Source organism: Canariomyces notabilis, assembly GCF_033297395.1.
Source record: "Canariomyces notabilis strain CBS 508.74 unplaced genomic scaffold N656scaffold_1, whole genome shotgun sequence".
Classification (NCBI taxonomy): Eukaryota; Fungi; Ascomycota; class Sordariomycetes; order Sordariales; family Chaetomiaceae; genus Canariomyces; species Canariomyces notabilis.
Window position 1 is genome coordinate 2,185,377 of NW_027041823.1, and position 22,667 is coordinate 2,208,043.

The window sequence follows — 22,667 nt, forward strand, 5'->3', positions numbered from 1 at the left end:
TTGAATCAACATCGGCCTTGCCTTTGCCAACTAAGAGTTCAACAACGGTATGGTGCCCATTCGCAGCGGCCCATGACAGTGGCGTCTGGCCATATCGATCCTTTGCTTCAACATCGGCTTTGCCTGCGCCAGTCAGGAGCTCGACAACGGCCTCGTGCCCGTTCGCAGCGGCCAATGACAGCGGCGTCCGGAGGTCCATATCCCTTTCGTCGATGTGTTTGTCTATGATTGTCTTATCCCCAACTTCTAGGACGGCCTTCAACAACCCCGTAATCCCATACACCGCCGTAGTGTGCACCAGGTTACCCCTTTGTGGTAGACGATGGTAGGACTGACCATATTGAGATATTTCCTGCTGAACACGCGTCCAAAGCTCGACGAGAGCGTTTGACGGCCAAGCAAACGACGCCAGAAGACCATGTTGAAGGACCCCTTCACCATCGCATTGCTTCATATGTGCCGCCAACGAGGTTGCAGCGTAATCCAAGAAGGGAAAATCCCGAGTGTTGTATATTATCGACTGGCCGATCTCCTCCATCGCCAGATAGCGTATACAGATCTTGGCGAGCCGGAGGTTTGCTCTAATTGCGGCCTCTGTCGATGTCTGGCATCCATCCGAAGCTAAGACCCCTTCCTTGACAAAGAAGTCCTTGACGGATTGGTGGATGAATTGGACAACCTGTGTCTGGGTGATCTCGGCAAGACCCCGACTGAGGGTTTGGATTCGTCTCTTCATCCGGTCGCTGTCGGGTACGTAATCTTCTGAGCTTTGGCATGCCTGTAATGACTGGTACGGGCAATCGGCGTCGATAACCATCGCCCATTGAAGTTCGTCAACTGACAAAGGCCGGGTGGCAAAGCAAATCAGTTGAACCAGTTTCAGAGAAGCCGAGTCCATGTCCTTGATGAGGTGCCGGTATAGTTCGTCAAGGTCAGGAGGCACAGAGCGGACTGTTGCTTCCATCTTCTTCAGCCCCGCCCCCTCGCGATCGAGGTCTAGTAGTTTCTCCACGACAAGACCCGCCCATATAAAGATGCCGGCGGCACGTTCCATGATCAAGGCTGGAATTCTAGACGATGTTTGTGTACGGAATGCAGCAAGTTGGCCATAGACGAACGTCCTGATGTCTCTTTCGTTTTCATCTTCAACGCATATTTCGAACGTATTCTTGTCCACATCCAGGATCGGATAGTGACGGCAAGAGAAACAGATATGAAACTGTCTTCCAACACCGTCAGGCTGGGATACGGCGCTCTTCAGCATCGTCTTGAAAAGGCCAACGAGCCTGACAGCGTTATCTTTGCCGCATTCGTCCAAGGCGTCAACAAATAACCAAATTGGGCGGGCCTTTAAGGTGTTGAGAAGAGACGACATTAGGAATGGCTTCAGTTCCGCTTCACGCCAGTTCCAGTCTTTGCCCGGCCGGCCGTTCTCGTTGCGTCTTGACTCAAACCTATCGACGAGATCATGGAGCGCGTTAGGGGCTTGTGCAAGGATTTGATGAAGGAGTGATCGGAAGAGGCCAAGGGGTGTCCTTTGGAGTTCATCGCCGCGGCCGTGGAAAAAGAATGAGAGGACAAGGGTATTGTTTGTGCCTCTGTGAGAACCGAGAGCGTATTTAACCAATGTTGACTTTCCAGTACCTGGTTTCCCCTTGACCCAGAGCAAGCCGTGATCGCAAGCGGCCCACGTCTTATAGGTTTCATGTTGAAGCAACCACTCGCATGTCCCCGCGACAGCGCTGTCAATATCGTGAAAACGATCCTGCATATGGGGGAACGCTAGTGATGTGAGGCAACCCTTGGTTCGCTCCGCCACGGCTGCGGGTGGGATTGGGTCTTGAGACTGAATTAGCCAAGTGTATTTGTCTCGGGATCTCAGGCTGTCTACAAGTTCTGCTCACCAACAGTCTGATGATAGCTTGCAGGTGGGGCCCCTCGATTGCCCTCCGTAGACGGGGGCGATGTTCGCGGCAGCTCTTGGGTCGCAGTAGCCCGCAGCGTCCATCTGACCAGCACACCAAGCAGCCTCTTGAATCCGTTCTCTTCCTCGGAAACAAACTTTACCATGTCGCTATGGTTGGCATGGATAGTGAAGCAGTCATATCCTTCGAAGGTCGCCGATTCCTTGGACACAACCTTATCCCCGACCCCACACAAAGGCAGTTCCTCATAGAAGCAGGTAACCTCGAAGGGTGTGCCACCTTCCCGTAGCGCTCGTACCATTGACAAGAACTCGACTTGGATAGATTCGAGGAGTTGATTGTCTGTCTCGAGGATTTCCAGCAGCGACTTGTTGGTGGACTTGACAAGGCCGACTGCCGCTGCTGGGATTCTTGACCAATTCGCCATCCAAGAGCCTTTGTGAGGGGTGCTCATGAATATGATGCCTCTGATGCAATTGAAGAGACCGCGAATATGGGGTTCCGGGTGGTTTCGCGAGAGAAGAATGGCCTTCTTGCAGACAAGGCCGCCGAGGCTATGGGCAACAAAGATGAGAGGACGAGTTGATACGTTGTTGAGATCTCTGTCAGTCGTTAAATCATGCAGAAGGTTCATAGCATGGTCAATCAGCCGGTTGGACCCCGCAACCCCCTTCCGCACTAAGTATGCATCGTAGCCGTACGTGACTATGCGGGCCTTACTGAGCTTCGGCGGCAGGAGAATTGCCGGCCAGGGTACCGACTGCCCATGAGCGGTCCATGTACTTTCCCGGTCTCCGGTAAGACCATGGACAAAGCAAATGTCGACAGCGGCGTCGGCGCAATCGTGCAGGACCTTCGCACCGTCCGGAAAAGAGGCAACTGGTGAACTCCCGGACGACCTGAGATCGGCGTCGGCCTTTGGAGGGTCTGGGGAGCTAGTGATGCGTTCCCTTGCGACAATTTTATGCTCTTCGGGTGGATCGCCCGAAGCTTTGTGGTGCCTCAACCTTCGGATGAGTCTTTCCATTGTGTTGAGCGTGCTAAAACCTCAATCTGGATGATGAGCCCCGACCACGGTGCGGGTCATCATGGTAACTGGAGGGCTACTTGCTGACTGCGGCCATGTTCGAAACGGAGAGCAGCTTTCAGCCGCTGAATGAGGAAGCGGGGTAAGCAGAGATGAGCTGAACGTCGGGAAACTCATCGCTAGACATTCTGAAGCATGAGTCCAACGAAACAGTTCTAGCCAATCGTTTCGATCCCAAGGCGCCTGCGTTGGGCTGCAAGACAAGCGGCCTAGCGAGCATGTAAAGAGATCGTTTCAAGCCTTGTAGATAAGTCTTAAGGGGATTGTCCTGCTCAAGCAGTTATTTGCTTGCTCTTGGTTTTACCGAAAAGCTGTTAGGAAGCCCACTCTTGCTGGAGTCTAGGCTTTAACCTCAGTGTCCTTCCATCCCAATCCAAAGGATCTGTTCATGTCCAGTCGGAAACAATTATGCTGAATATGGCACTTCGGTTTCATACGCGCCTAAGAAATTCGTCAAGTATCTTCATCCAAGGCACTCCTGCTAATTACCACTCACCTAAGATAAACCTGAGCGTACCCAGCACAAAATAAGGTGATGGAAATCGTGGTGGGACGAGGAATACGCCACTAGGTACACTGCTGTGTTAGATGATGGATGGGATGCGGGAGGAGCAAGGAGACGTCGAAGGGCAGGAGCAGGACTCGGGATCGGTCCAACAAGGCGAAAGATCTCGTTTCCGTGACTGCACTCTCTTGAGCGCTGAGGCTGTCTACAATGCTAGAGTACACATAAGGAAATGGGAATTGGAGGGCGTGTCTATAGCACAGAGAGGTCGCCGAATTTCTCCTGTTTGCCTCGTCAGTTTAACCTGGTTCCGCGAAAAGATGCAGTAGATCACTGGGAGTACGAACCTTGTAACCCGGCACTTCCCAGCGGCCCTTGGACACCAGTTTCGCAGTCTTCTCGTCGATCGACGGCTCGGCCGCGGCGACTTCGTCAACAGTAAGATCCTCGAACGGCCGGGCCGTCTCAATATTCTTAAGCGTCTTCTCCAAGTCCTTGAGCTCCAGGTCGACCTTCTCCTTGGTGGCCTCGGCGTTCTTGATGGCCTCGACCTCGAACGCCTCGATGGCCTTCAGCTGGCGGTTGAGATCGTATGTGGCGGGCTGGAAGGCATTAAATCGCTTCTCAATCTCGTCGACGATGGCTTGGTTCTTGAGCACGCTGCGGTAGTGGGCGAAATCGACCGTGGTGGGGAGCTCCGAGAGCATCTGCACCTTGCGGCGGACGTCGTCGTTGCGCTTCTTGAAGGCCTGGAGACTGGCCACAGTCTGGCCGCGCAGGCCGAGAGACGTTGTGATCTTGGCCCAGTCGACCTTGAGAGCGGCGCTTCGCTGTTTTCGGTGCAGACACGACAAAATTAGCTCAGCTCAAGAGCTCGCGAACTGTGCATCGTCCACTTTCCGCACCGCGCCAACGGTGCAGAAACACAATTCCAAGCATGAAGAGAACCCAATTGAGCCGGGAAACTTACTGCGGCCATTTTGCAGCGATTCTGAGGGATTCGGCTTGTGGGGAGTTGAGTCGCTGTCGTTGCTTCCACTTTGCCGAAACCCAGCAACATTGGCCGGGCGCAGTCGGCAGAGCTTGTCACGTGACAGTTTACGGAATTAGCCGGGAAACCATGATGTCGACTTTGATCTTTTTACTTCGTACATTTATGAGATATGAAGTAAGGCTTCAGAAACTGAAGCTAGTAGTATGCCCGAGTATGGCCCGATATGGGCTTATTTCGAGGTTCATGCGTTGCAAGCACGTGTGTTGAGGAGAGCGCAGAGACCACAAACTCAAGGGGCCTAAGCTGAAAGCATCATAACCAGGTCATGTTTTATCCACTTGATGCACGAATTGGGGCATTATGTAGGCAGAGAACCTGTCGACGGCTTGTATATTTTGGCCGTTCAACTGACCAGCAATGAAGCTGCGACGCCAAGTACCACTGGCGAACTTTTTGCCCAAGAGTAGATGTCGAAACACAGAACAAACCTTAAGCGCCTCCCGATACTAGACACTCAATGCCATAATCGAGTTGACTATGTCATTGTCGTTCTCTTTCAACGCCTTGATGGCCTTCTTCCGGGAGACGTTGGCTTGCGTCATGACGAGCTCGATGTCCTTGTCTTCGATACCCTCAGCGTCAACCTCCTCCCCATCGTCCTCCTCCTCCTCCTTGGCCTGCTCATGCTTGTGGTCGTGCGCGTGGCCGGCGTGGTCGTGCTCAGCAGTCTGGCTCGCGAGCTGCTGGGCGGCAGCAGCCTGGGCACTGGCGTTGACGTCCTCGATCTTGGCCTCACCGAACACACTGCGCACCTGTCAGTCGCAAGCACCATCATGTTGATTGGCTGGCAAGGCTCACATGTAGGTGTTGCTGTTAGGAGATTTGTAGACCTCGGGGTTGTTGATGACGAAGAGAATCTAGCCATATCCGTTAGTCGGGTTTGCTCAACGTTCCCGTGCCCCACCGAAGCTGCTCCTGTGCTCCCCGCGCACCATCTATTGCTCGCACAGTTTCGGTTCGATTAACTCACGTTCTTCGGGCGGCGGAGGGTGACGCGGGTAATGCCGTGCACACGGGTGAGGTGCAGCTTCTCCATGGCCTTGCGAGCCTTCTTCTCGTTGCGCGAGTGGATCACGGCAGTCGAGCCAGCCGGAATGCTGGCATCGCCGGCCTCAGCCTCGGACTCATCGCTGGACTCGTCGTCAAGCTCCTCGACAGTGGGCTTCTTCGCTTCCTCCTCGGGGAGCTCCTCAACGCGGGGATCGGCCATCTTGAAAGCTACAGATAGAGACTGTTAGCTTCCCAAGCTCGCGAACATGATCGCTTCGGCCAACGCCATAGCACCGAACTACACAACGTCCCGTTTGTCAGGGACGCAAATGAAGGCGACATAGGTAGCATCTCAGGCCAAACTCACATTAATGTATGAATGCCGCTACACTTGATATGCGGGGGTCAGAAGTGACTGGCAGGCCGTGGTGGGAAGAAATGTTCGGATCCAAATTTCAGATAGGGCTTGTCTGTGCAGCTAGAAAGCGCTAATCCCAATTAGGATATCACACAGTCGCCATAGCCTACGGAGCCTACCCAGCTTGTACTGCCGAAAGACGTACAGTACAATACAGAGGTAGATCGCATCATCAGTCTCGCATCACTAAGTGCCTACTTAGAGCTCTACGCAATGATAAGGGATTCAAGTAGAAGCAGAACGAGTGGACTCGGCACTGTCATCGCATTCCCGGAGTCTCGTATTCTGGCAGCTTCCCGACCTCACCGGTCTCGTCTCGGTGTTATGCATAGGCAACAGCCCATTGGGTGTCATGTTGTTGGCTTAATTCCGCATTTTCCATATGACGCCAGTCACCGTTGATGTAGTGACACACAGGTCTTCCGAAAGCGACGCAAAGAGAAACCCAGCAGCCCTAATATGCTGATGTTCATGCAGACCATTCCAGAATACCTTCCTCCCCGAGAAAAGCCATGCCGAACCAAACGCTCCGTCTCTAAAACAGCCCAACGACTCATGCAGCAGCCTTGACCTTGGCCAGGGCCTTGCGCTCCTCGAACCGCCTCTGCTTCTTCAACCGCATAACCTTGAACCGGTCGAAATCGGTGAGGGACTGGCGGCGCTCCTGCTGCAGCTGCTTCTTGGCCCAGTTGCCCTCCTTCCACTTAGCATCGACACCAGCAGCCTCCCACGCCTTCTTGACGGCACCCGTCCGCGCGCCGCGGGGAAGCTTCTCGATCACGATAGGTGTGAGGAGGGTCTTGGCCAGCTGGACGGGGCCACGGGGCGTCGCGAGCTTGGGGTCTGAGGAGGGGCCGTCGACGAGAGCCTGGATTGCCTGAGTTTTAGTCCCTCTCCATTCGAGCTGATATCCATCGCCTCCCCGGTCTCGGTGGGGACCGGTTTCCACGTACACGCTTGTGGTCGATGATCTCGACAATGGCGGCGAGGCTGCCGCTCTCGAGCTTCAGCACGCGGCCGACCTCGACACGGCGCCAGGAAGTCGCTCCGATATTAATCTCTGCCATTTCGTCGACTTTCTGCAGAAGTTGGCGCGGTTAGCGATCGGGACCCTGCAAGGTGCTGCAGATTGTCGGACTCGTGTTGAATGCGCAGATGGAATGGAGAGACAATCCGCCGACAAAACTCCAAATCGCAGGGAAGATGTATTGCGCGTACCTTTGCTGCTGTCCAAAGCCGTCAAAGAATCCGAGTCGCTGCCGTTCGCCGATATCTAGACCAATTTTTGTGCGCGCGTTGGTAATTGGCAGGGCTCGTCCAAAATTTACGGAACTGTTTAGCGCCGATCCGGCCCTCTGCGTTAAGTACCTAGGTACCTCAAATAAGCCACATGCCCGGTGGGTCAATCTCGGTGCTGTGGCTGGGCTACATAAACTCAAGCGTTTAAAGCAATCATCACCTTGCTCGCGATTGGCTCTGACTTTTCTACTTCTCATGTCGGAATCAATCTGTTGAGTCTCCCTTAATGACCATCTCATTCAGGGCTTATTCTCTTTTGGGATGTAAACATTCATAGCTTAAGGAGCAAAAATGTCAAGACTCAAGAAGGAGGGTGTGTTGTGAGCTTGAGAACTTAGCGTGATAGTCGCGGGGTCAGATGGAACCGGGATTTGGCAAACGTCCCTGGTACTTGCCAGATACCATATTGTTGCAAGATGGCAGCAACAGCTGGGCACCGCCGAGTATCAGCATCGCAAGCGCCAGGCCTCATCGAAACTTGATCCTTAGACCCCGTTACATATGATGTTAGCACGAGAAGTCGAATCCGGCATGGCCTGCCCTTCGTGCCACAAAATACAACATCTGGATTCTGGGCAAATAGACTTCAGCACGAAGAAGGCTATTTGACTTTACAATTTACATAACCTGAGTGATCTGGGCCGCCTAGGATCCACATTCCCATTCATTCACACCGAGACCTACGAAGTACCAGTACTCCGACCCCACCACGCCTTCCCACTCTACGGGGGTTCGAAGCTTCAACAGGAGTCGTAGCAATCGTATCCAATTGAGGCGAGGGGCGCCCACAACTGCTGCAATGGCAGAGCCAATGGGCCTTACGGCCTCCGACATTGAGTTCAGCGAAGCTACGCCCGAGCAGCGGCAGCTTACCTGGGAACTCAATGGCGAAGCCTGGGCAGCACCGATGTCCCTCGGCGACTATGTCGAAAGGGAGCAGCACCTTGCGCAGCACGAACTCAACCGCGACGGCCGCTGCCAATGCTGGGTGCTCTACCTTAAAGGATACCCTAGACAAATCATTGTCAGCTGTGAGATTGTCCGCAAACCGGCGCTGATTTCGGATGGTCAGGGCGGGCCAGCCCGAGAGGGCCACGGCTATGTCGTGACAAACATCTTCACAAACCCGTCATACCGCCGGCAAGGATTGGCCGCTTTCCTGCTACGCCGCTTGCAGGAGCAGATAGACATCGACGGCGACTTCAGCGTGCTGTACAGCGACAGCGGCAGAAATTACTACTCCAGTCTCGGCTGGCCTTCGCTCCCCAGCCGGCAGGCGACACTCACTTTATCACCTCAATCTCCGAACCAGAACCAGGCCTCCCTTTCTCCTAGCCATGCCGCCGTCAACTTCACCCCAACTAACCCCTCACAAACCCGGCCTTTACTCCCGGACGAACTTTCAGACCTCTGCGAGCTTGACTCGCTCCATCTCAGCACCCGCTTCGACTCGCTCGTCCCATCAGACGGCAAGACGCATGTCGCCTTCCTGCCGACCCACGCCCAGATTACCTGGCACCTCGCGCGGGCGGCATTCGACGCGCGCAAGCTGTTTCCGCGTGACAAAGCGAACTCAGAGCAGCCACCCCCTCTTAACGCGGGCGCTATCACCACCTCTGGCCGGGCCTGGATTTACTGGGCGCACGACTGGCGCACCCGGCGGCTGCGGGTGCTGCGCATCGTGAGGTCGGCGATGCTGGACCGGGGGAGTAATGTTGGCGTTGAGGAGAGAGTTAGGGACGTACGCGCGCTGCTGGAGGCCGCGCTGGCCGAGTCGGCGAGCTGCGGACTCGCGAACGGGGTCGTGGTCTGGAACCCCGAGGACGAGGTGACGCTGGGCTGCAAGGCGGTGGGGAATGCGTACGCCGCCATGCGGGATGCGCCGGTCGGGGTCAAGGTGGTTTTTGACGAGAAGATCGATGGCGGGATTCCAAGCTTGAGATGGAAGGGAGGGAAGGACACCAGCGTGGTGTGGGAGGAGAATTATGGTTATTGTTGGTGTTGAGGACGGCATGAAGATAGGGGTCCGCGAGACCTTCCTTTGCCGGTCTATTCTCGAATTGAACCGTGGGAAGACGAGCCTTGAGGATGGGATGCAGAGGATGGCATTGTTCCGGGATGAACTGCCTGCTCAAGCGGCTTCATTCGCATAATGGTTTAACTAACAAGGTCACCAATGCTCCCAAGTGGGAATCCTGGTGGTCAATGTTAGGTTACTAGGTAGGTATTCCAAACTGCTCTGCTGTTGCTAGCATTAGGTACTACCGATTGGATTTTGGCCATTCTGGCCAAGCCTGATCTCGCAAAAGATCAAGAATATGTAAGCACTAGATGTTCCGCTGGCCTGGACGGCTTCTTGTGAGATTGAGAATCTGCAAATATCGTGCAAGCATGACAAAAGTTGGACCGCATGGCGATCAGCAAGGGCGGGTTCGTCCCGTTTTTGAAGTGGGACTGGGACTTCATGTGCTGTGGTCGGACCCTGACGAGGCTTTCACCAGTCATAGACCGTCCCGTTTCTCGTTTCAGCCAGGGTCGACAGTGGGGGATCCACTCATCTTCCAGGCTCTCACCGAGTCTCACCTCATCGGTCCCCAGCGACTTTCTGCCACGGTCCACCTTCACTGTCGTGTAAGCTGAACAGGTCGCAGCATCTGTGGCAATGGAAAATACGACAAGCGGTGGGGAATGATGCACCTTCAGCCGCTGAAGACGACCGCCGCGGGCGGCCGAGAGGCCTCACTCCTCTCCCCGACCGACTACGATGCCGATGCGATATCCATCCGCAGCGACCAAGATACCGATAGCGAGGATGACGAGCGCCAGCTGCGCGCTCGGAACAGCCGCGAGCTGCTGGCACACGACAGGCTGGTTTTGATGGAAGAAGAAGAACTCGACCAGCTAGTGACCGAGACTCGGCGGAGGCAGGAGCGGGAGCGGAAAGGGTCGGGGCTGCCCATACCAAATCCATTACGGTTACTGTCCAGGAGACTAAGCGAGACATCGATATCGAGATCGAGGAGCCCGTCCACGCAGCCGGCAGAGTCGGCAGAGTCCCCGGTATTGGAGAAAAGGAGAGCGAGGAAAGCCCGGAGGCAGGCGAAGAAAGACAGGCTTTTGACTGATGCGCAGCACGGCGAAGATGGAGCGTTGATGTACGAGATGGAGGAGGGCGGAATGAAAGACGGCAGCTCGACCGGCGAGAGCAGCGACCGTGACGACAGCGACGAAGTCGACAGGAAGAATTTGCTCCATATCGCCGATTCGAAAGCGAAACGAAGCCGTAACTGTCGCCGCTGGTTGTTGCTTCACGCAATAATTGCTGTCGCTTTTGCGATCCTTGTCCTAGTTGCATGGAAACTCTCAATAGAGCGGAGGAGTTCTCGCCAGAATCAGAGGCTGGTCAGCAACGGCACCGCTATGTTTGCGCCTACCACGATCTTGATCAGTTTGGACGGCTTCCGGGCGGACTTTTTGAACCGAGGTTTAACGCCGAGACTCAACGCATTTATCAAGGAGGGTGTGTCACCCCTCTACATGCTGCCGTCATTCCCAAGCGTTACTTTTCCCAACCACTACACTCTCGCGACAGGGTTGTATCCAGAGTCCCATGGCATCGTTGGCAATACTTTTTGGGACCCTTCACTGCAAGAAGAGTTCTCCTACGGGGATGTGCGGAGTTTAGATCCTAAGTGGTGGATGGGAGAGCCGTTCTGGGTCACGGCGCAAAAGCAAGGACTCAAGACCGCGATTCACATGTGGCCAGGCAGCGAAACGATCATCCTCGAAACCAGTCCTACATATGTCGACAAGTACAATGGGCAAGAGAAGCTTTCGAGGAAGGTTGACCGGATTTTCGAATTCCTGGATATGGCAGATGCCGATCGCCCGCAAATCATTGCGGCATACGTGCCCAACGTTGATTCAGATGGGCATAAATATGGCCCCAACAGTACAGAAATTCGATCCACTATCGAGAAGGTAGATCAAATGCTCGACAGAATCTTCAAGGGCTTGGAGGAGCGGCACCTGGCAGACATTGTCAACATTGTTGTGGTCTCTGACCACGGTATGGCAACCACCGATGTTTCTCGGCTTGTCCAACTCGAAGACATTGTGGATGTGACCAAAATCGAACACAACGATGGCTGGCCGCTAGTTGGGCTGAGGCCCAAAAACCCAGATGAACTCCAGGCGATTTATGAAGATGTGATCGAGAAGACCAAAGCGAACCCGAACCTCGATGTGTACCTTCGGGATGTTAACATGCCAGAGCGGTACCATTTCTCGCGCCATGAGCGGATTGCGCCTCTGTGGATTGTCCCCAAAACGGGCTGGGCCGTTGTCAAGATGGAGGAAATGAATCTGAAGGAGGCGCAGGCCACCGGTGCTGTGTATCACCCCCGTGGTCTTCATGGCTATGATAACGAACATCCCTTGATGCGCGCAATCTTCGTCGCCCGCGGGCCAGCGTTTCCGCACAAGCCCAACAGCCGGGTTGAAGTGTTCCGTAAGTATCATTGCCTCGTCTATACTTGTGCTACGCTGACCATGATAGAAAACATTGAGGTGTACAACATGCTCTGTGATTCCGTCGGAATCTCCCCGGCTCCTAATAACGGAACACTACGGCTGCCCCTGAAGACGATAGGGCTACACAGCGACCAACATACCGGGCTAGACACGCCGGCGGATCCGGTAGAAGTCGTCCCAGTCTCAACATCGGTATCCCTGGAGCCGTCGGTCACCCCAAACAAATCAATTAGCGTCGACAAACCTACGCCAGAGCCAGTCGAACAACCGTCGGATGCAGACGGCAACGAAGACAGCGATGGCGACAACAGTGACGACCAGTCAGCCACGAATAAGATCCAGTCATCAATCACGGAGTTTTGGGATTGGTTTACTGGCAAAATCAGTCACTGGTGGGACAAAGTTAGCGGCCAGGATGCGGATAACGGCTCCTCAAAGTAGCCGTTTGCCTCATATTGTTATCCATTGTCTTCTTTCGTGTGTTCGATGTGAACCGCACCGAAGAAGGAAGGCATGCTTGTCGGCCATTGTCTCCTTTCCATTATTTCCAGCTTTGTGTGGCAGTGGGTGGCCAATATTCCTCTTGGGTCGGGACGGCGTTATGGGTGGCATTGCTCTGAAAGCTCGGCGATAGTGTGATCCTTTGATTTGGATCTTGTCTTCAATGCTGCATATGTATCCTTTAATAGTTAGACAACTATGTTGTCATCCCAAGCGAGAACCAATTGAGTTTGATTGTGTGTAAGAAGCTGAAACGGGTTGTCCAGGCCAGCTGTGTGCCTAATCCGTCCTCTTGCCAGCCTCGTTGCCTGCCTGTAGCCCTCCGTGGCGGCACATGCCTTTATATGCATCCATATGCGGGAATGGGTGAAGGGAGTCGCGCCCTGAAGTGCCTGCCTCATCATATTGGCAAAGATTTGACGTTATGCATTATGCAACAGCTGAGCAGCGGTACGTAGTCAGCAGGAGAGTGCAGACTGCAGACAGGCAGAGGGCCGCCCCACCATAAACTCAGTGGGGCTGTTGGACGGTGGGGTGGGACAAAGTGTCGTCAGGGGTCAGCAACGCGAAAAGTGGAGCCCGAAGCTTTGAAAGTGATTTACGCGTCCCTGAGGTTCTTTCCACAACTGGAAGCCAATCCCAACTCCCAACTCATTGCGACACCGAGACTCAGGCCTTAAACCAAAGAACTGGGAAAGGTGTGGCGAATCCGACTTTTCAAGGTTCCTGATTCCGATAGGCGACTGAGGGAATTACAGCCCTACTGCGCATGGTCGCACAAAGCTGTGTGATTCAGCTCTTTAGTCGCGCGGGCGGACCTCCTTCCTTTGGATCACACAAGCTGCCGTGTTGTGCTTAAGGCTAAGGTACCTAAGCAACGCCAACCTGCAGAAACAGGAAAACGGTATAATCACATAAAAGCAGGGCAATCAAGAAGCGCAAAGGCTGCCACTGCCAAAGCCACCGCCTTGTTCCTTCTCACCAGCAGCCCCGTGTTGCTGTGGCTGACTGCGGTTGGTTCACAGAAGCGGACTTGTCGCTGCTTCAACTCCACTGGGTTTCCGGGCGACGGACGCTGCGTCGAGTCGAATACTGTGCTCTCAATCCATTCTCCTTCTTTCCAAAGTGTCCAGTCGCCTAGCAACGGCTTGTTCTTTCTTGAAAGAGGCCACCTCTGATCTCTCTGCAGCCATCCCAGCGGTTACGTGCCTTATCTTACTACCTACCTACCCTGCACTTTAGACACCTCTGGTGTACTGTACAGTACTTTGGTATGCAGCCTAAGGTAAGGTAGGTAACGTGAATGGCTTCTGCTAGCAGAACGCAGTTCGCAGGCTCGCCCAACCTGCCTTCTTCCGATTTTTCCTCTTCCCCCGTCGATCCCCTTTCCGAAAAACTGAGCGTTCAGCGCGCTGTCCTTGACTACCTCCTCGATATTTCTGAGTCCGCCGAAGAGGACATTGCAGCTGCCAGGGCTGAGATTGCGAACCTTGAGCGTCAGATCGCCCAAGCCGGGAGCAAAGGTTTGTTCTCCGAAAATCTGGCGCATCATTTCTGCAATTGACTGACCAGAGAATCTGCTATCCCTAGCTGCTCCACCAGCCGCCCACATGGGAGATGCTGGCAGGGACGAACTCGCTGGAGGTACGGATCAAATAACGCCGACACAATCGCCAGCTTAACGCACATGGCCGAGAGGGCGAATCGTTCGAGATGTTCAATGCTAACCGCACGACTAGGTAATCACGGGAGCCATAGCCAATCAACCGCTTCGGCGATGGATTCAACCTCAGGTATTGTAGCGCCGCAGGGCCCTGGTCTTTCGTCGCGGAAGCGCTCCCTTGGGAGCTCGCATCTCGACATTGATCCATCCTACCGGGCACTCAACAAGTCAAGGAGGACTACGCCAGACCCGGGATTGGATGCTTTCCAGCCCGGCTTCGATGATTTTGGCGACAGCGACTTTCAAGACTTCTCGGTTATTGACCTTACTGGGTGAGTTAGCCTGCTTCCCGTTCAGCATTGCTTAGACAGTCTTGACTGACCTCCAATAGGGACAATGATGACGAGTGGCGATTGACGATCCAGCGCCAGAAAGAAGAAGAGGACCGACTACGCCGTAGGAAAGCAGACGTGGATCGCGACGCTGCTCTGGCAAGGCATTGGGCCGCGCAAACATCAACCCCTACCAACGGTTATGCGACTACTGAATCGTCCCATCCTGCTCAAACCGATGCTTCTAGTTGGATCCTAGGCAGATACGCTCAACCTTCGATATCCGTTCACACCGATCAGTCCCGCATAAATCCGAAGCCTGACACTCCTCTGGTCACTAGACCTCGTGATTTCCCTGGTTCCGGCGCAGATTTCCTTGCGGGGCAGAGTGGACCGAGCAACTTGCTAAGATCTCCTCAGACTGTATCTGAGTCGGAAGCTAACCGATATCGGGTACCGGGCGCGTACGTGGACTCCGATAGCGATGATGGTGGGTTAGTCCCTGGAAGGGTCCGATATCCAACCGCTGGCCCTTCTCGGGCTTCGGTAAACCCGGTTCCTCCCAGTCTATCGCATCATGCTCCGGGTCCCCTGCCCTCGCTGCCAACCCCATTTGGCAGCTTTGGCACAGCCAACCACTATTCCCCCAGCACTCCGGCCATTGAGTTGGCCCGACAGTCTTCCATGGCACGGCAAGACCCACACATCTTTGGATCTCCCTCTCCCCTCACGGCAAACGCCCCAACTTTTCTGTCGGTTAGCCCAGATCGGCCAGGCTCCATGAATATGAAGACTTACCCATGGCTGAGTGCCCCGGTGACCCCGCTTCCAAGTCTTGCAACAGCTATCAATCGTGTCAGCACCTATAACTTCGACACCTTGGTTGATGGGGATGGAAACCCGTTTGACAAGCGCCTCGTCAACTTTCTCGACGACTTCGTCAACGACCCCCGGAAGACAGATGAAGATGTTCAAAAGCTCTTGTCAAACATTCGCCCCGACATGGATATTCCCGAAGAAGAGCGTGGCGAAACGCCTGAAGCCATGAAATACCCTCTTTACCCGCACCAGCAACTCGCGCTCAAGTGGATGAAAGATATGGAAGAGGGGTCAAACAAGGGCGGTATATTGGCTGATGATATGGGCCTTGGCAAGACTATCTCGACTCTGTCCTTAATGGTTTCACGACAATCTTCCGACGACATCAAGACCAATCTTATCATCGGACCCGTCGCCCTCATCAAGCAGTGGGAGCACGAAGTGATGAAGAAGCTGAAGGATTCACATCGGATGAGCGTCCTACTTCTCCACCAGAGGAAACGGCACCTCTACACTGAGCTGAGGAGATACTCCGTCGTGCTGACCACCTACGGATCGATAGCCTCTGAATGGAGACAGTACAAGCAACACGTCGAGCAGCGTAAGGATGCAGAAGGGTACGACGAGGGAGAGGACATGGAACTTGCCAGAAAATGTCCCTTGCTTCACCCACACAGCAAATTCTACCGCGTCATCTTGGATGAAGCCCAATGCATCAAGAACAAGGACACTCAGGGTTCTCTGGCGGTGCACAAGATCAATGCCACCTACCGATGGTGTCTCACTGGAACCCCAATGATGAACAATGTGACGGAGCTGTACCCACTAATCCGTTTCTTGAGAATTCGACCGTACTGCGATTTCAAGACATTCCAGCGAGACTTCCGGGGACTCGCGGCGAAAAGCAATACCGCAGCCTATACCAGGGATACTGCCATGCGGAAGTTGCAAGCTGTTCTAAAGGCGATTATGCTAAGGCGAATGAAGAACTCGATGATTGATGGCAAACCAATCTTGACGCTGCCCGAGAAAACCGAGATCTCGGAACATGTCGTATTCTCGGAAGACGAACAGCAGTTCTATAAGGATCTCGAATCACGGACTCAGATTCAATTCAACAGATATTTACGCGCGGGTACTGTCGCCAAGAACTACTCCAACATCCTTGCTCTCTTACTGCGGCTGCGTCAAGCGTGCTGTCATCCTCACTTGATGGACTTTGAGTATGTCGGCAGCGCTACGTCTGATACTGAGATGGTAGAGTTGGCCAAGGATATGACGGCTGCCGTTGTTGAGCGCATCAAGGCGATCGAAGCGTTCGAGTGCCCCATCTGTTACGACGTTGTTGCAGATCCAGTTCTCCTGATTCCCTGCGGCCACGACACGTGCTCCGAGTGTTTTGCTTCCCTCACCGACAACTCAGCGCAGAACAACATCAGGTCTGGTAACGAGAATGGGGCCGCTAGGTGTCCTGTGTGTCGCGGCCCCGTCGACCCTGCCAAAGTGACTAATTATACCTCTTTCCAGAAGGCTCACATGCCCGAGAGGGTCGAGCCAGCTGAGGCCGAGGAACTGCTTGACTCGGATACCGAATCTTCGACGGCCGACGATACGGACTCCGATGCCGAATCTGTTGGGAGTCTTGCTGATTTCGTTGTTCCCGATGACGTGGATGAGTTTGGCAGCGATGAAGATGCCAGGATTGACCCCGAACTAGCTGCGGTCTCCAAGATGAAGGAGACCAGGAAGACCAAGGAGACCGAAGAGGCCAGGCAGGCCAGGCAGGTCAGGAAGCAGTCTAGGAAGGCCAAGAAGAGCAGCAAAGCCGAAGGAAAGATCAAGTCCAAGTCCGACGAAGTCAAGCCTTACATGTTAAAGACACTTCGTAACGAGGCAAGCAAGAACAAGGAGGCTCGCCGCAAGTACATGCATTACCTTCGGGACAACTGGGAAGACTCAGCCAAGGTCAGCAGGGTAATTGAGCTCCTTGGAGAGATTCAAGAGACGAATGAGAAGACCATCATCTTCTCGCAGTGGACCGCCCTTCTTGATCTGATCGAATGCCAGATCAAGTACAATCTCAAGATCCGATACCGCCGTTACACCGGCGATATGTCGAGGAACCAGCGCGACGAGTCTGTCAGGGACTTCACGGAGGATCCCAACACCCGGGTTCTGCTGGTCTCGCTGCGAGCCGGGAACGCCGGTCTCAACCTGACTACTGCGTCTCGTGTCATCATTTGCGATCCGTTCTGGAATCCCTACATTGAGATGCAGGCCGTCGACAGGGCGCACCGGATTGGCCAGCAGCGTGAGGTCAAGGTTCACCGGGTTTTGGTCAAGGAGACTGTCGAGGACAGGATCTTGGACCTGCAAGAAGAGAAGCGCCGGCTTGTAGAGGCGGCGCTGGATGAGGGCTCGAGCAAGAGTGTTGGCAGGCTTGGCGAGCAAGAGCTTCGCTACCTGTTTGGCGTCAATCAGGCTCGCTGATAGGCTTGTTCTCTTGTCTACACCCACTGGCTTATGTTAGCAGGTACGCATAATCTCTGAGAGAGTTTGCTGTCGGTATTTTGGGGGGTCAGCATCCGGCGGTTGCTTCTGTTCTCCCTCCCCCTGGGTATGTGCCAGTCACGGGGATTGCACCCTGCGTCTATCGACGACTCTTCTTTTGTCAACGCATCGGCTGGGGGTAACGGTATGGCGTACAAGGATTGGCTTACGGCCGGCCCGTTCAATGTTCAATGACTCAGGGGAGGTCTGAAAATGGGGGTCAGGAACATGGAGTTGGGCTTGGCTCTGTTCTCTGCGCTGTGTCATTCACAGACCTGCATATGGGTTGCGCATAGACGGATGAATACCTGGACGGGGGGACGTGCAGGAGTCAGCATTGCACCATGTGGGATTGGGCGGGAAGGCCGGCAGCTAACCTCTGTTCTTTCTTTGCTTTCTATGCTTTCACACCTTACGTAATTCATATTGCTCCCGGCAAGGGAACCATTATCCTGCTACTAGCCTACTAGTCAAGTCACAACCAATACTGCCCGGCTTCATTGGGACTCGGGAGTGTATCAAACTATCACTGCTTGAGAACTTGCACTTTTCCAATTCTTCTCCTTTTGTTAGCTGAGGAGGTTGCAGTCTCTGCGCCTATGAGCGAGTAGATTGCTCAGCAAAAGCAAACTCTCTCAGACCACGGCGCAGGTGTTTAAGGGGCCCTGAGTCGTGTAGAGGCAGAGAGGTGAAGGGAATTTTCAAGTATGCTCGTGGCATTGTGACTCGTAACTAGGTATGGAATCCGTTGCCCTGGCAACCGAGGTACCTGTCCTTCTCAGGAGCTAAGAAGAGAAACACTACGAAGATGAGGGCTACTAATACCTATGCTGTTATCTAGTAGAGCACCGGCGACGGGCCTAATGAATCTTGTCACTGATGATTCCCTTGTTGTCACGGTGACCTGTCGAGAACCATGAATTAAGTGTCAATCATTAATGTACAGAGAAAACAATAACTCCAAACCTCCATTCTTGGACGGTTATATTTCAATGATTGCTCCGTCTCTCCCGTCCTGAGTGCCAGGGGCTCTCCGTACATACTACAATGTGTGTACAGGCATTTGACGTCTCTTTAAACCCTTTTGGAGGTATGAAATGGGATTGAACGTCTGCAGCTCTGCTGATGCATTCAACTTGAAGTTGAGGTACGGAGGCTGATAAACAATGATAGATTTCAAAGCACCTAATAACTTAGTACAGCTATGAAATCATTCCATACCTTCATTGAATACAATCCCAGGCTCAGACCTTTTCCGCGAGAAATCAAACAACAGTTTTACAGACACTCTTGACCTCCAAAATAACCACCTGCCGCACCCGCCACCAATCACCATCAGACGCCATTATGCGGATGATTCGTTTGGACCATCGGCATCGTCTGAGCCGTCTGACGCACGTCCGTCTCCAAAAAGGGCCTCCTCAATCCGAGCCGGACCCGGGGCAGGCCTTCCATGCGATCTGCGCTCTGCGAGGGGATGCGCAGCACCGTCTCGCGGTAAAAAGTGCCCGTGGTGATGTCGAACGAGCAGGCAATGGCTCGCTTCATGCCGCCCTCGCTGCCGCCCACGACCAGCACCGTCGGCGGGCGCTCGGCGTAAAACAGCGTGGCGGTCATGTTGAACGTGTCGATCAGCGTAAACACCTTCATCTGGCCCATGGCGCTGCGGCTCATATCCTGGCACGACGCCACCGTCGGGTGGTACTGGCAGTAGTACCGGCCGGGGGCTCCTGCTGCCGCCGCGGCAGCCGCGGCGGCCGCAGAGTGCTCGCAAGCGGTGCATGGGCTCGTCGGGTCGATCGTCTCAACCGGGTACGTGTCAATGGCGGCCACGTCGACGGCGGCGGGCGGCGGGCCGTGGTAGTAGTAATGCTGCTGCTGCTGCTGGAGGAGTGGGGCTTGGTCGTCGTTGTCGTGGTACCTGTACTTCACTGTCCGCTCGTGGATGACTCGCCCCTGCTTGTGTCGCGACAAGGGTGACCCCCAGGCGCTCCAGCGCAGCCGCCGGGCCTGGGTCGGGCACGTCCCGAACAGCCTCTCCTCGATGGCCTCGATCGGCACGTACCCTTCGATGCCGAAGAAACAGGGTTCGACTTCCCACAGCTTCCCGGAGTATAGGTGCCAGAGGAAGTATGGTGCCGGGAGGATAAAGAAAAACAGGCTGATCACGAGTATCGCAACCCCGGTTGAGTAGCCGGGATTGGCCACCGCGGCGGAAGGCGTGGAATAGACGGCGACGAGGATGATGCCGGTGAAGAAAAGGAGAGGCGACCAGGTCAATAGGAAGAGGTACACCGCGCGCTTCAAGGTGTAGTTCCGCATCGTCCGCACCGTGGTGAACTCGGACCATTGGATTTGTGCGCCCTTGGCGCCGTCCACAATGACTGTGTCGTTCTCACCAATAGCGCAGACTTGGGTGTCTGGGTAGATGTCCCAGAGACTGGCCATGTACTGATCCGTCATGAGCTCCCAGTTCTGGTCCGGAGTGTAGGGCAGGAGACAGATCAGGCGCTCCATCAGGCGGTCGCTGTCCTGCGGGAGCGAGAGCCGTGCAAACGCCTGGAATGCAGAGTCGGTCTTGTCAATGGGCGGGCGAATCCGGAGTAGGCCCATCAGCACGTACACCCTGTCGCCGGGATGCAGGGACCTGAACTTGCGGCTCATTAGACATTCGAGCGCAATCTTGACGAGTTCCAACCGGCTGAGGTGCAGATTGCTGTAGTGTTCAATGAGCTGGCGCGAGGTCAGGCGATCCTCCCAGGCGTAGACTGGGAACAATGCCTTGGGAATCTCGCTGACAATGCATTTCTTCAGGGGTGCCGGTCTATCACCGTAGTGCCACACGGTGACGGTCTCTCCTTTGCTGAGGACGATCTCAGGCAAGGTCCAGACACGCTGTCCCCAGACACGGAGAGCGCCGTCATCCCAGGGGCGGGTTGCGTTGCCAGCTACGACAATGACATGCTTGGCCGCCCGGATGATGTCGCTTATGCTGTAAGTCTAGGAGACGGAGAAACCATGTCAGATTCGTGTACAGTACATCAACTCTAAGCCTAGCATCGTTAGATCACCTACGTCTTGATTTGCCAGAGTTTCTCTCTCAAACCCCTGCACGAGGCGTACTTTGCCGTTCTCATCGACATCTTCGTCGGGTGGCATGCAATTTGCCGCGATCCAAAAAGCCCTAGGGTGTTGCCGCAGATCAGAAGGCAGCGGACTGAAATGCTGAACGGCGGCCTTAGTGGCGACGGCGAGAAGAATTTCGAGGTCACCTGCGTTTCCCTCTGGCCCGGACTCGCTCCTGTTCGGGATATGATAGTGAGCTGACGAGTAGCAGACCATGACAAAGGGGGTCAAGTCATTGGGGCCCACTGGACGGCGCTCGTATTCGTAGACTGTCCGCCCATCCCGCTCAATCTCGACCAGGTAGTTCAGGAATCGTGGGCGGAAGGTCCTGTACGTGGACAACGCCGCCGGTGTGTTCCACGCCGCGTGGCCTTTCAAGCGTTGAGCCACCTGCGGGCTGTTCTCAAGGAGATTGCGAGCCATTCGTGGGTACCTTAGACCCTTGTACATGATGGGCAGGTACTTGGTTTTATCCTTTGCTGGGGGAGGGTCGGAATCCCACAGCATCCACTGGGGAAGCATCGGGTCAGCATCTCGGAGCGAAAACAGCGTTCAAACGAGTATCCTGTCACTCACTGAAAGCAGAAAGGCGGCAACGGCAGGAATCCACATGGAAATCACCACCACCCAGTCCTCGGCTGTATACTTGGACGCGTCGCCTCTTCGCTCGCCGGGGATAGGGCGGAAAGGGAGGTTCGCAATGCGCAGCAAGACGGGCGTGACATTTCGAATTGGCGTCCGTTTCCAGGTCGCATTCGGGCGCGTGGAAGAGAGCCGACAAATAGATTCAGGAGCCTGGACGTAGAGCGTGTCGATCTTCCCCGTGAACGGGTCGAGGTAGGAGTCAAATGGCTTGTCAAACGTCTCCTCGCGCCCGAGCCCGTCGATGACAGTGAAAGGAGCCGGCGTCGGCACATACTCGAGGCTGGGCCGAAAGTAGAGATGGGGACTCGACCACCATCTAAAGCTATACCCGCCGGTAAAGAAGAAGGACCACCAGCTGGACACGTCTTGATGTGGGTTTGGGTAATCCGGGACATCATAATGGCGATTCCCTGGCTGTGGCTGTGTGGCCGCCATCAAGATGGAGTTTCCGTCAACACCTCCTTTTCGAGTCAGGATACGGTGAGTAGTGCTGCTGGGTGATCGTTGCGGGTTGTTGCCCCCCCGATACGGTGATATCTTTGCACTCCTAGTTAGCGAACAGGTTCAAGGAGTATCAAGGCCATGACTCACTAGTGTTGGCTGTTGCAGTTGGCGGATTGCTGTTTTCGCCGGGGAAGTCGTCGCCGTAAAGGTCGTCCAGGAATTTCCGGTATTTTTCTCTGTCGGGGTTGGTGCTTCCGCCGTGGTATCCGCCGGATTGGTTGCCACCTGATGACATGCCGACGTGACGAGGTGACTGATTTGGAGCTTTACAGTCGGGTTGTCAAGGTGAGGACTAGAACACGCGGGACGTGTGGTATTGGAGGCTTGCGGCTTCAAGTTGGGAATGATGATGGGTTCTAGTAAGTATTATATCTAGAGATCGTCACTCGTGGGCCGAGAAACAAAGACAAAGCTTCGTGTTCGTGAGGCTGCTTGTCGCCGAATTTCCAAATTCAGTGAGACTGAGGCTGGCCCGAGTCCTTGCTTGTGATACATGATAATATTCGATATGGCGCTGCTATGTAGTCTTCCCATTGGTGTGATCTTCGGCGAGGCTTCTGTGACTATGCACCCCTGAAATGAAGCCCTTTTTTCAGCAGCGGGCTCTCAGAAGTCGAATCACCTTTGCTAGAGCCTCATGATTGAAAATAACAAGCGCGCATTGTTTCGGCGTCGGCTCCCCATACCTCGCTTTCCTCTTGTCGAGCGTCGGAACT

The 22,667-nt window shown here is 54.5% G+C and overlaps 8 protein-coding genes across 8 annotated transcripts in view; 3 read left to right on the forward strand and 5 right to left on the reverse strand.

The window, feature by feature from the left end:
* Positions 1-3,333, reverse strand: part of N656DRAFT_54501 (uncharacterized protein) — a 3,817-nt gene extending 484 nt beyond the window's left edge. Inside the window, exons 1-2 of the mRNA XM_064810030.1 lie at positions 1,905-3,333; positions 52-1,839 (exon numbers count right to left, since the gene is read on the reverse strand). Of these exons, the coding sequence (XP_064675255.1) occupies positions 52-1,839; positions 1,905-2,952 (2,836 nt within the window). The 5' untranslated portion in view covers positions 2,953-3,333. The remainder of the gene's footprint in view (positions 1-51; positions 1,840-1,904) is intronic.
* A 436-nt stretch (positions 3,334-3,769) lies between these two features.
* N656DRAFT_794127 (mitochondrial ATP synthase) lies at positions 3,770-4,496 on the reverse strand (the record flags this gene model as incomplete). The annotated part of the gene is made up of 3 exons (XM_064817239.1): positions 3,770-3,799; positions 3,865-4,347; positions 4,488-4,496. 3 exons carry the CDS (start codon positions 4,494-4,496, stop codon positions 3,770-3,772), a joined length of 522 nt encoding a protein of 173 aa, XP_064675256.1.
* Positions 4,497-4,812: 316 nt separating this feature from the next.
* N656DRAFT_55222 (nascent polypeptide-associated complex, alpha subunit) lies at positions 4,813-5,997 on the reverse strand. Its single transcript, XM_064810050.1, has 4 exons — positions 5,929-5,997; positions 5,542-5,859; positions 5,370-5,428; positions 4,813-5,315 (listed from the first exon to the last, which is right to left on the reverse strand). The coding sequence occupies exons 2-4, from the start codon at positions 5,779-5,781 to the stop codon at positions 5,018-5,020; spliced, it is 597 nt and encodes a 198-aa protein (XP_064675257.1). The 5' UTR covers positions 5,782-5,859; positions 5,929-5,997; the 3' UTR covers positions 4,813-5,017.
* Positions 5,998-6,532: 535 nt separating this feature from the next.
* Positions 6,533-7,046, reverse strand: N656DRAFT_700173 (uncharacterized protein; the record flags this gene model as incomplete). The annotated part of the gene is made up of 2 exons (XM_064810848.1): positions 6,533-6,847; positions 6,933-7,046. The coding sequence occupies 2 exons, from the start codon at positions 7,044-7,046 to the stop codon at positions 6,533-6,535; spliced, it is 429 nt and encodes a 142-aa protein (XP_064675258.1).
* Positions 7,047-7,631: 585 nt separating this feature from the next.
* On the forward strand, positions 7,632-9,624 carry N656DRAFT_54376 (uncharacterized protein). The gene has a single exon (XM_064810019.1). The coding sequence runs from the start codon at positions 8,078-8,080 to the stop codon at positions 9,281-9,283; it is 1,206 nt and encodes a 401-aa protein (XP_064675259.1). The 5' UTR covers positions 7,632-8,077; the 3' UTR covers positions 9,284-9,624.
* Positions 9,625-9,969: 345 nt separating this feature from the next.
* Positions 9,970-12,252, forward strand: N656DRAFT_794131 (Phosphodiest-domain-containing protein; the record flags this gene model as incomplete). The annotated part of the gene is made up of 2 exons (XM_064817240.1): positions 9,970-11,788; positions 11,837-12,252. The coding sequence occupies 2 exons, from the start codon at positions 9,970-9,972 to the stop codon at positions 12,250-12,252; spliced, it is 2,235 nt and encodes a 744-aa protein (XP_064675260.1).
* A 1,363-nt stretch (positions 12,253-13,615) lies between these two features.
* Positions 13,616-17,616, forward strand: N656DRAFT_764852 (uncharacterized protein; the record flags this gene model as incomplete). Its single annotated transcript, XM_064813360.1, has 4 exons — positions 13,616-13,835; positions 13,903-13,956; positions 14,052-14,307; positions 14,367-17,616. The coding sequence occupies 4 exons, from the start codon at positions 13,616-13,618 to the stop codon at positions 17,614-17,616; spliced, it is 3,780 nt and encodes a 1,259-aa protein (XP_064675261.1).
* A 1,395-nt stretch (positions 17,617-19,011) lies between these two features.
* Positions 19,012-22,374, reverse strand: N656DRAFT_833898 (uncharacterized protein; the record flags this gene model as incomplete). Its single annotated transcript, XM_064818702.1, has 4 exons — positions 22,039-22,374; positions 21,379-21,984; positions 20,752-21,312; positions 19,012-20,676 (listed from the first exon to the last, which is right to left on the reverse strand). The coding sequence occupies exons 2-4, from the start codon at positions 21,880-21,882 to the stop codon at positions 19,012-19,014; spliced, it is 2,730 nt and encodes a 909-aa protein (XP_064675262.1). The 5' UTR covers positions 21,883-21,984; positions 22,039-22,374.
* Positions 22,375-22,667: the final 293 nt, after the last annotated feature.

Excerpts from the sequence above, each read along its gene's own strand:
- N656DRAFT_55222 (XM_064810050.1), bottom strand. The coding sequence starts at position 5,781 with ATGGCCGATCCCCGCGTTGAGGAGCTCCCCGAGGAGGAAGCGAAGAAG. Across the intron at positions 5,429-5,541 it reads CCCTCCGCCGCCCGAAGAAC|ATTCTCTTCGTCATCAACAA; the intron begins GTGAGTTAATCG and ends GGATATGGCTAG. Across the intron at positions 5,316-5,369 it reads CCTAACAGCAACACCTACAT|TGTGTTCGGTGAGGCCAAGA; the intron begins GTGAGCCTTGCC and ends ACAGGTGCGCAG.
- N656DRAFT_54376 (XM_064810019.1), top strand. The coding sequence starts at position 8,078 with ATGGCAGAGCCAATGGGCCTTACGGCCTCCGACATTGAGTTCAGCGAA.